Source organism: Cryptomeria japonica, chromosome 9, assembly GCF_030272615.1.
Source record: "Cryptomeria japonica chromosome 9, Sugi_1.0, whole genome shotgun sequence".
Taxonomy (NCBI): domain Eukaryota; kingdom Viridiplantae; phylum Streptophyta; class Pinopsida; order Cupressales; family Cupressaceae; genus Cryptomeria; species Cryptomeria japonica.
The window spans coordinates 13,407,433-13,419,697 of NC_081413.1; the positions used below are offsets into that span (position 1 = coordinate 13,407,433).

At 37.6% G+C, this 12,265-nt stretch overlaps 1 protein-coding gene across 2 annotated transcripts in view; it reads left to right on the forward strand.

Annotated features, from left to right (window-relative positions):
- LOC131077157 (serine/threonine-protein phosphatase BSL1) overlaps positions 1 to 12,265 on the forward strand; it is a 46,499-nt gene that overhangs the window by 6,562 nt on the left and 27,672 nt on the right. For both annotated transcript variants that reach the window (XM_058014592.2, XM_058014591.2), the window contains exons 4-9: positions 9,734 to 9,812; positions 9,925 to 10,004; positions 10,103 to 10,197; positions 10,350 to 10,449; positions 10,670 to 10,739; positions 11,933 to 12,034. In XM_058014592.2, coding sequence (XP_057870575.2) covers positions 9,734 to 9,812; positions 9,925 to 10,004; positions 10,103 to 10,197; positions 10,350 to 10,449; positions 10,670 to 10,739; positions 11,933 to 12,034 — 526 coding nt within the window. The remainder of the gene's footprint in view (positions 1 to 9,733; positions 9,813 to 9,924; positions 10,005 to 10,102; positions 10,198 to 10,349; positions 10,450 to 10,669; positions 10,740 to 11,932; positions 12,035 to 12,265) is intronic.

The following is a 12,265-nucleotide window of genomic DNA, read 5'->3' on the forward strand; positions in this document are numbered from 1 at the left end:
CCTTTTATGAGCACAGACTATAATCATTTCCCATCTATTCGATGATTGCAGATGATATCTTCCTCCGATCTGGACAATCTTGTTGACTATTAATATCTTCTATCTTCCTGTCCTCTTTTCCCCCTAATGCAAATGGAGTTGAGACGTATTTTATACATCTGTGTGCCCCTTTGGAGAGACGTGGGAACCCCTCACCTAATTGTGCCTCTTCTCTTTGAAGAATTGTGTAATACAATTTGTTGGTAATAATATCGCTTATTGATTAATACAATCTTTACCAAGATCGCATCCCTCCACACACACAATTCTTGCCCTTAATAATGATTTATGTTCTAGAATCTAAATAAATGGTTCATTGAGTAACGTGAAAGTCCAATAACTTATTCATGAAGTGGACTGCCCATTAAGGAAGTCTCCAATTAAAGAAGTCGCTGCTTCCTGTCTCTTCACAAATCAAGGGAGTATAACATCAGTTATATAAATTATATATATTTGTTATTTTAAATATATATAAATTGTGTTACAATTAAAATTATGTAAATTATGTTTATAATTTATAATATATATAAATTATGTTTGTAATATAATATTAATTTACTCTCATTTGAATATTTCAAGAATATTATTAGTATTAAATATTATTAAAAACTAATATCTAATAAATAAATAAATTTCAAATAATTATTTGTTGGTAATTATATAAATTAATAATAATAATTGTTTCATTTATGCTATATATAACGATCAAGGAGGGGACATGACACGAACCATCTTGCAGTGACAGTGAACAAGGTTCTAGAGACAGCGAACTGTCCTCAAGGGCAGTGAACTTCATCTTGTGGACAGCGAACTTCATTTGAAGGCTCTGAACTATCATTCATGACAGTGATCTTCATCCTAGAGCAGCGAACACTATCTCTAGGGCAGCGAACCTCCTTAACAGCAGATATCCCATTCTTAGAGATAGGTTTATCATTTGTATATCCTAGGTTGAAGGCGTTATCCTATTGTGCATAGTTTGCTGGTTCTGATTGCTTCAAGTGTTGAAGCCATATTGTAAGATACTTCTGATTATTGCATAATAAGATTTGAGATCTATAGCTGGGTTTTTCACCTCCAAGAGGCAGGTTTTCTCAGGGTATTCTTGGTGTTCCTTGTGCACATTGATTTGCTTTCTGTTATTGCTATCTATTTGCTACAGTTTGATCCTAAAATTAACATGGTATCAGAGCTAAGGTTGATTCAGTTGTGATCAGACTTTGTGATAGCAGCGCTCCTACTTCTTCATGCCATTTCCAGCATTAAAGATGGTGACCTGTCTAAAGGTTGAAGATAGACTTGATGGAGCCTTGAACTTCACCTCGTGGAAGGTTAGAGTCCTTATTGCACTTGAAGAGAATGATCTACTTCAGTTTGTAGAAGGAAAAGATCAACCTGGACCTGAAAATCAAGAAGAGAAACTCCAATTCAAGAAGAATGCAATCAAAGCCAAAAAGATCCTGATTGACTCCATGAAGGATCACCTTGTGCCTATCATTTACAAGATGCCTTCAGCTAGAGATATGTTCAAGACATTAGAAGGGATGTATGCGATCAACAACATAAGTAGAGCACTTGCATTGAGACAACAACTTCACCAAGTCAAGATGGCAAAGGGAGAATCAGTCATATCCTTCTTCATGAAGATTGCAGAATTGAGAGATCGACTTAGAGCCATTGGAGATGAAGTTGTGGACAAGGATCTTGTCATGCTAGCGTTGAATGGCCTTCCTCACCCTTGGGAGCCATTTATCCAAGGCAGAAGTGGGAGATCCAAATTTCCCAAATTTGATCGCCTTCGTTTTGATTGTATTCAAGAAGAGTCTGTAATTTTAAACCCTAGGTATGTTAATCAGATTTATATAATTGATTATGCCCTAGGTTGTAATCAGATTTGTAGTATTTAATAAGCCAACATAAATAAAAAATAAAACAGTAGACAAACAAGCATACCCTGGGAAAACCTCCAAGGAGGAAAAACCCAGCATGAAAGACCCACAGGTCAGATTATATATTCTCCTCTAAATCATAAGTACAATACTTAGCTTGAATCTGATCTTCACATATCAGATCCGTCCCTTTGCATGCTTCAAAACTTGCATCAAAATCCACTATGTCCTCTTGGACAATTTCACACCAATCTGGATAGGTTCGCACTCTTCCTTGAAGTTAAGTTTGCACCCTTCTTGAAGAATTCGCACAGCAGAGCTAATTCGCATTTGTACGAGATTCGAACTTGATGATTATAGACTTGCAAATGTCTCTTATTTATACACATTGAAATCCTTGATTGCAAGTCTTTGGTTTTTGGCGCTAATTTAATTAGGTGGCATGTGTTTACGATTGGGCTGGGCATATATTAGAGTCATGTTACCCTAGGTTAGGGCCCGGACCTAAAGGGGGTTCGGATGTTGCCTTAAGGCAATCCGAACCCATACATAACCCTAGTTACAAACAACACTCCCTCTTAACTAGGGAGGAGGAGAATACATAATCTGAACCTTTAAGTTCCATCTAGCACACAAGCATAGAATGGATCTAGCACACAAGCATAGAATTACATCTTCCACCTAGCACACAAGCATAGGATGGTTCTAGCACACAAGCATAGAAAGTGTAATACACTAGTGGGTCTTTTCATTATTACAATTATCCATCTAGCACACAAGCATAGATTGGATGTATTTCATTCTTGCACACAAGCAAGGAATGATTCAAAGTGCTACAAATAGTCATTGAGATTGAAGCTCCCTCTCAATCAGGGTTCCGTTTTCCACAATACCAAGTCTGTCTCTGAAGTATTCGAACTTCACTCTGGATAAGGGTTCGGTAAGGATATCTACAACTTGTTCATCTGTGCTAATATACTTTAGTTGAATGGTGCCTCTTTGCTCCTCTTTGCACAATATCCCATAGTATCCATCTTGTAATGCCGGTGGAGGATGACTTCAAACTTTAACATGCACACTTGCAAGTCATGAATACATACATAATTTATTCATGCACATAATGGAGTCTTTCCATGTCATCGATCACTCATATCCATCATTCATTGTCTTTACCTCAGTCTTCTCTCAAAGAAGAATGTAACATCATAATCTTCCATCTTGCACACAAGCAAGAAATGGAATAGACATAATCAGAATATTGTAGTCTTCCATCTTGCACACAAGCATAGAAGGGAACTACATAACATAGTCTTCTAGCTCGCACACAAGCATAGACTGGATCCACCTTACATTGCCTGCAGAGGGTGGAGAGGATTTTTTCTACCATTTTACATTGCCCGCAGAGGTTGATACAACACAATGTATCACAGAGATTGAGACTCCCTCTCAACCAAGGCGGTGTTCTCCACAGCTCCAAGTCTATCTCAAGCTTCAAGAGTCTTGGTGAGGACATCTGCAACATAGGATTGTCCTGCCATAAAACACTGAATTGTCAGGCATCAATATACAACCCTGATAATAAATCAAAATAGCACAACAAGAATTTTAAGAAATCACACTGCTTCTCTTGATGCAACCTTTGCAACAATGTATTTATCTAAAGTAATACTTAATGCCACTGAGGACTGTCCCTGTAGGTCCAAGAGATCGCAGTGGGTGAATGCTTGAAGAGTTTTCCTTGTTCGTAACACTTCTTGACCAATCTGAACTTAAGCAGCTTCAGCCCATAATCAACTGTGCCTCGCAAGTATCTTATGATGTGCTTGGCTACAAAATGATAAACATGTTTGGACAAGCTCGCGAGCTAACTGAGAGCATTTACTGCAAGGCATATGTCTGGTCTAGTGTTAACTAGATACATCAGTGATACAATCGACTGCCTGTACTCTGATGGATCTGCAAAATCAGAGTTAGCTACAGAAACACTTAACTTCTTTAAGTTAGATTCCACAGGAGTAGACATGGGTTTACAATCCATCATTCTAAATCTTTTCAAAAATAACAATAGTATACTTTCCCTGACTTAGAAAAATTTCATTAGACCTTTGCCATACTTCTAGACCTAGAAAATAATGCATTAAACCTAAGTCCTTCATTTCAAATTCTGAAGCTAGTTCTTTCTTACATCTAATGATAAGTTCATCTTTACCAGTAAGAAATGAATCATCCACATATCGAACTATAATTAGCATTTCATCATTGGATGACTTAAAGTAGGTGTTAGAGTCAGCATCATTTTACAAAATTCTAAACTTAACAAGTATTCTTTCATACCAAGCATGAGAGTCCTGTTTGAGGGCATACAGAGCTTTCTTCAATCTGCACACCTGAATCTCATAACCCCTTAAGATATACCAAAATAGCTGGAACTCCTTCTCAGCAGCAACTGTGTCCAATCATAGCTTCCAAGGTACTTGAACTTCCTTTGAGTGTATGCCCATCCCAATAATTTCCCTTGAAGATTTAGTATGCCCCGTTTCAGAAGCATTCCAAGCCACTGAAAGATCCAATCAATTTCCTGTACTCCGGGATAGGAAATCATACTCTATGATGAAATTGAAAAAGGAACAAAATGCTTGACTCAAGAAAAGAATTACATGCTAATACTCACAATAAAAGGTAATCAACCGACATAGGTTAGAGTATACCAACTCAGAAGGAGACCCTCCTCCTTAACTTTTGTACAATCAATCTTTTATGTTAATCTCAAGGATCCTATCCATCTATCTTTCAATAAGGTGGACCCATAGCACAATTGTTGAGATAAGATGGGGATAACTTCCATCAAGAGATTATATAGCAAGATTGCCAATAAATGTTATTGATAGAAAAGTCCTAAGAAATCAACAATACATTCTAACTTCTACTATGTAGGAAGGAGCATTATCATAACCAATTAACTGAAAGCAATTTGTCATGCAGTTATTTTAACAGATAACTGACACATAATAAAACTGCATTTGCCACAACATTTAATGACATGAGCTCAAATGCAATAAGTATGTTAACTTGGGATAACACAAGCACAAACTTGCTTGCAGACCTACAAGAATAAACACCTGTCACAGGGAACCTCACAACATGATTGGCCCAACATGGGTTAAATCAAGGAGAATATCTTTTTCCTTTCACACAACCCAACAAGGGTTTTACAAAACTAAGTAAACACAAAAGCAAATGAAACCCTATGTAAACAAATTGACAAAGTTATTCAACTGGAATACTTAATCTTCAATTATCATAAAGTCTCTCATCACAAAGTTAATAAAGAATAAAGGAAAATACACTTGTTGATGTTTAGATAACACTGGCACTGGAACCGAAAGCTTCCCCAAAAGAAACTATCTTTGCAGTCTATCTTCAAAAGCCATAATTCACAATCTCCTCTTGATGTGCCTTAGCATAGTCAGCTAGGGTTTGAAGATTGGTGGGTATACAACTGATTTTGTTAGCAATACAAAATAGCAGTTGCATGACTAGTAGCAAATAAATCTACCATACCATCTGAGGTGGAGAACCCAGTGAGATATCCTATCACCATTTTCCCTAATCATGCCATCCTTGCCCTATGCCTCATGATTTACACATCAATTCATTATGATGAAGAGTAGGAGGGTTGTCACAGTAGGGTGCCCTGGAAGTCCATCCTTCATAGGCCCAAAGGCAGCACCCTTCGTACCCCTTTGGTCTCATGGGACTCCCCAGTCTTATACCATGAGGTGGCATGCCTAGAAGGTGACCCCATCACCGTTTTCCTCTAACTGTCACTTCTCTTCCTCTATCATAAAATTAATACTCAGAATACCAATAGTAATATCTCATAATTCAGATTTATTTTAGCAGGTATGAACATAATATACTGTTTAACAAGGATATCCAGAACGACAGTATTCAATTAAAATATACAGAATACAATATAATGAATATGCAGAAATATACAGATACCCTTATGCAGAAATGGTCTTCAATTAGATGTATGTGTATAGGAAACGATATCACTGGAGTTCAACCCAATTCTGCTGAGAGAGATGTAGAAATCTGAATCTTATTATGTCTCCTTGGGCGCTAGAATGGTGTCTTATATCCTACCTCAAATGATGAGAGGTTGTTCTTCTTCTCAAGAGTTCGTGTCATTTGTGAGAAGACACCTCTTTTTTTTTTGTTTATCACTCGAATCTCCACAATGAATTAAAGATTGACTCCTTGATGAGGACCCGATGATGCCCGCTAACTTCACCCCTGTCATTATCTTAATAAAAGACGAACAGCAACCTGAAGGTAAGAGCTTACTGAAATCTGAGGGTTAGAATAACCTTGGCTCTGATACCATGTAATTTTAAACCCTAGGTATGTTAATCAGATTTATATAATTGATTATGCCCTAGGTTGTAATCAGATTTGCAGTATTTAATAAGCCAACATAAATCAGAAATAAAACAGTAGACAAACAAGCATACCCTGGGAAAACCTCCAAGGAGGAAAAACCCAACATGAAAGACCCACAGGTCAGATTATATATTCTCCTCTAAATCATAAGTACAATACTTAGCTTGAATTTGATCTTCACATATCAGATCTGTCCCTTTGCATGCTTCAAAACTTGCATCAAAATCCACTATGTCCTCTTGGACAATTTCGCACCAATCTGGATAGGTTCGCACTCTTCCTTGAAGTTAAGTTCTCACCCTTCTTGAAGAATTCGCACAGCAGAGCTAATTCGCATTTGTATGAGATTCGAACTTGATGATTATAGACTTGCAAATGTCTCTTATTTATACACATTGAAATCCTTGATTGCAAGTCTTTGGTTTTTGGCGCTAATTTAATTAGGTGGCGTGTGTTTAGGATTGGGCTGGGCATATATTAGAGTCATGTTACCCTAGGTTAGGGCCCGGACCTAAAGGGGGTTCGGATGTTGCCTTAAGGCAATCCGAACCCATACATAACCCTAGTTACAAACAACAGAGTCAAGGTTGATATCAAGAGGAATTGAGCATAATCATTATGATGTGGAAAATCAAGTCCTTGCTACACACACTTCTATGGAAAGAAGCAAAAGAAGAAAAAGGGATAGAGACAGAGGTCCAGATCTTGTTTCGAAAAAGGACTTATCTCACATTCAATGTTTTAGGTTGTGAGAAGTATGGTTACATTGCTCGAGAGTGCAAATTTAGGTCTACTCCTCTAGCTTCTTCTGTGGAAGTTGACATAGGGACACCTCAGGAGGAGCCAAGGTCAAATGTCAACTCAGAAGGGTTGTTCCAAAAGGAGGAAATGTCATTTTTTCAGCTTCAGAGGGAGCCTGACATTTTCAGCTTCAGAGGGAGCCATGTCATCATGAAGATTTGGTTAAGGCAATTTTTCTCTATGATGGAGAAATTTGAGGTGAAAGCCCTTGTTAATGAGTTCTTCTCTGTGAGGGAGAAGTTCGAGGTGCAATCCCTTATTAATGAGTTCTTCTATGTGAGGGAGAAGTTCAAGGTGCAATCCCTTGTTAATGAGTTCTTCTCTGTGAGGGAGAAATTCGAGGTGCAATCCCTTGTTAATACATTCTTCTTTGTGAGAGAAGTTTGAGGTGAAAGCCCTTATTCCGCCCTCTGCGAGTAGGCATGGTGGAACCACCCTTTGCGAGTAGGCATGGTGGTAATGAACTCTTCTCTGAGAGAAGTTTGAGGTGAACCGTTCTCTGCGAGTAGGCATGGTGGTAATGCACTCTTCTCTGAGAGAAGTTTGAGGTGAAAGCCCTCTTCCACCCTCTGCGAGTAGGCATGGTGGATCCACCCTTTGTGAGTAGGTATGGTGGATGTTATGGAAGAAATTTCATGACTTAGCACTTGTGTTTATTCACCCTCTAGGAGTAGCTATGGTGAACGTCATGTTGAGATGACGACATCATGATTGCATGATGGGCACTTGTGTTTATTTGTTTTTGCATCCATGGGTGTAGTCATAATGGACCCACCCTTTGGGAGTAGCCATGGTGGTTGTCACTATGTGACTCAAATCTTGAGAAGGTCTCTTCCCTAGCTAAGAGGGAGTGTTAATGTTGTAGCTAGGTCGGATCCCTTCTAGGGCCGATTTAGCACGTTTGGATGACTAACTGGCCATTGGCCTCAGTCATGTCCTATCTTGCAATAATCATAATATAACCTATGAAGGCTGTAACGTGTTGAAGCTGACCCATATTGGGCTCTTGTGCAGCATGTGGAGTCAATTCAGTCTTGGCGCCAAAGTTAAAGAATTAAATTGTAAATTATATGTTCCTTATGTAAGCCGACTTGATGAATCAAAAAAAAAATATGTCGCCTATATATACAAGTCAGCATTCATTGTTCAATTAACACAGCGAATTGTCTTCAATCAGTGAATTATCTCCTTCATTCAGCAAATTGTTTCTTTGAGTCAGCGAACTATAATTTAAGGATAGCGAGCCATCTTGCAGTGACAGTGAACAAGGTTCTAGAGACAGCAAACTGTCCTCAAGGGCAGCGAACTTCATTTGAAGGCTCCGAACTATCATTGATGACAGCAATCTTCATCCGAGAGCAGCGAACACTATCTCTGGGGCAGCGAACCTCCTTAACAGCAGATACCCTATTCTTAGAGATAAGTTTATCATTTGTATATCCTAGGTTGAAGGCGTTATCCTATTGTACATAGTTTGCTGGTTCTGATTGCTTCACGTGTTGAAGCCATATTGTAAGATACTTCTGATTATTGCATAATAAGATCTGAGATCTATAGCTGGGTTTTTCACCTCCAAGAGGGAGGTTTTCCTAGGGTATTCTTGGTGTTCCTTGTGCACATTGATTTGCTTTCTGTTATTGCTATCCATTTGCTACAGTCTGATCCTAAAATTAACAGTCACTACATTCCTCATGTTCATTGCCACATGGTCATGTGATCAGTTTCATTCAAAGTGAATTTATCTTAATGAATTGCACTGGTATTTTAAAGTTTTGATGGAGTTCCTTGGAAGAGTATTACCTAGGGGTCAAAATAAACCCTTTGAGATGGACCTAAGATGCCTGGGGAACAATGAGTCTGTAAGCTGGTCAATTTAAATGAAGTAGAAGATGAAACAAGTTTCCTTTGGATCTTCCTGCTATACAATAATATTAAGCAAAATTACGCAGATGTTTGCAATCAAGCAAGACATGGGGGATTTATTCTAAAACTACTCAATCATGTAAACTAATAAACTTGCTTTGATTGCTTATGCAGACCTTTTTTTTCCTGAAGGACAATAAAAATGCCATCTCATCTTTTGGATCACAGGTAGAGAATACCTAAAATAGATATAAAATATCTTTTAGAAAGTTAAAAATATGTTTCTTTTGCCTATTGAACATGATCTTGTAAAGCTGTTAGAGATGGCATTTGCATTCTCTCATTTGAACTGTAGGCTTGTGTGGGCAAACAAAGCCAAGCTATTCTTTTTGGTTAGTTTTAGACATCGAGGTAACTTCTATATCTCTTTGTTAGGAGTGATGAAGCTTTGCGTAAGTTTAATCTTATACTTGTCAGTCATGCTGTTTATGTTTGGCTTTAGATTTTATTTCTTGTCGGGGGGATCCTAGTTTTTTGTCATTTTACCATTTGTTTGACTTTTTAATTGTAAGCAGAACAATTAGTAGTTTGTTGATAGTGTGGGCCATTTCTGCATGTGGAGTTGTTAGATTCATGTATTCACGGTTTTGGTACAGATAGTACTACATGATAACAATATGAACTGGAACCCACAGGTACCATCCAGGAGGGGAGCCTCCATCTCCAAGGGCTGCACATACAGCAACTGCAGTGGGAACCATGGTTGTAATTCAGGTAGTCTTTTTCAAATGAAGAAAAGTTCATTACAATATATAGAACTTTAAATTTCATATATATATATATAGTTATTGTTTTTAAGGCTGACCGGGTAAATCTCAACTTCTAGGGTGGTATTGGTCCTGCTGGACATTCTACTGATGACTTATATGTGCTTGACTTAACCCATTCAAAGTTCAAATGGCACAGGTACGTACTGCTGAAAGTAACTAGTTCTACCATACTAAACTTCTCCAACTATGAATTATTTTTGAGTAATGTATTTCTGCAACTTCTTTGATATTTAGGGTGGTTGTGCAAGGACCTGGACCAGGACCACGTTATGGCCATGTGATGGACTTGGTTGCTCAAAGATATATTGTAACTGTTAGTGGAAATGATGGTAGGCCACACATTACTTTGAAGCTGTTTCAGTGATCTTCTTGAATCATTTTGTAGTTTGACAATCCCATGTGGAACAAACCTTGTTGGTTGTTACTGTGTGATTTACAGTCCAGTTGATGTTAAATTTTTGTTTCATAAAATCAAATGTAGGTAAACGAGCATTATCTGATGCATGGGCACTGGACACTTCACAAAAGCCATATCAATGGCAGAGGCTTGAGCCAGAAGGAGATAGACCGTGTGCTCGGATGTAAGAGAGCTCCCATGTTTGATTTTGTGACTTATTTTATAGACAATATTTTTAGAAATTAGTTGAATCAGGGCTCCAATTCTTTATCAGCTAACTTGTGTCCCAAATTTTAAAAGTGTAGATTGTTGCAGTTGACAGTCAAAAGATGTTTGATTTGATGCAGCTTTTTTGTTCTACTTTCATCGTAGTGGCCTTGAGTTTTAATTCTATGATTTTATAGGTATGCAACAGCTAGTGCACGTGCAGATGGTATGCTTCTGCTTTGTGGGGGAAGAGATATTGCTGGCATGGTGAGATAGTTTTAAAAATGAAAACTATTTTGCTGTAAACAATATGGATGGAAGTCTCTGTTTTGTTAAGAATTGAATCTATTATATGCTATAGCCTTGGAAGTAAAAGTGATTTTTATTGAAGTCACTTTGTTTAGTTTATTGAGGGAGTAGCCTTTCTAGGCTAATGCACAAAATTAATTCTGTGTGGAAGCTGCTAAAAGAGCAATGGAAATAAATACATTACCAAAGATCTCAATTGTATTTTTGTGTAGTATCTGGATGTGATTTCTGAGTTTGGCACATATCAATGAAGTTACCTACTAGGCATATTCTGAAAAGGTGTTCTATTTAGTATTATTGATGTCTGATGATTGTACATAGCATAATTAGTATTTTTCTTGCTTTCCTAGTAAAGTTGCATTCCCTTGATCTATTTGGCCTTTTGTTGACATAGCATAATTAGTATTTTTCTTGCTTTTTTGCATAATTGATGGAGGGTTATTACATATAAAGGCATATAAGCCTTTGCACAGCCTTTTATGCAGTCCACACTTGGAAAGGAAAATCTCCATCTGTCCATTTATGTTGAGCAGAGTTGCAACTTTATTGGACTTCCAAAATTATCTCTCACAATGTAAAAATATAGTTTTTTTATTTGTAGTTTAGTTATACATGGCTGTTTGCAAATGCTTGTTAAGGCATGTCCTTGCTCTTCTAAGTGTTGGAGAATTCTCAATGCTTGCACTGAATTGAACCTTTGGAGGTGTGTAAAAACTTTAAAAGCTTATACAGATCTATGTATGAAATTGTTACCATGCAGTACTCATGGTTCTGTCGGTATGTGGTGGAGTTGTATCTATGCATGTTTCTATGAAAATTAACTAGTGAGTGAGTGAAATGACAGAATGCAGCTGATGATTATAATGTTCAAGGGTTTTAAGTTTTAACATTCGTGGCTAAGAAAAAATATTAGAGGGATTCAGAGATGCAATTCACTTGGAAGGATCTTTTCTGCACATATGGGCATATGATAGTTAGATAGAAAGATCTGTATTTGAATATTGTAAAGAATAAGAAGGCCTGCCTGTTGACAAGGGTTTTGTTTGTAAAGCCAGTATCTTCACATTGAGGAAGCATGCTTGTTGACATGAACTGAGTTTTGAAGGTGTACGTTAATATATACTAACTGCAAATTACTTATATGTTGGCAGCCCCTTTCTGATGCATATGGCTTGTTGAAACATAGAGATGGACGATGGGAGTGGACTCTTGCTCCTGGAGTATCACCATCACCCCGATATCAGCATGCAGGGGTAAGACTGGGATTTTCTACTTAGAAACTGTAGTGATGACCCAACAGTGAGTTATATTGAAAATAACAAATCTGAATTACTACACCAATTAGGTAATATAATTGACTTTGATTAGTATGATAGGGCAAGGCTAACACACCTAGATGGTTTTCATTTGAACTCTAGCCCAGTTGTCTAGGCTTGGTTACTGTCATGTTGTCAACCTTTTCTATGAAGATACAATGGATCAAA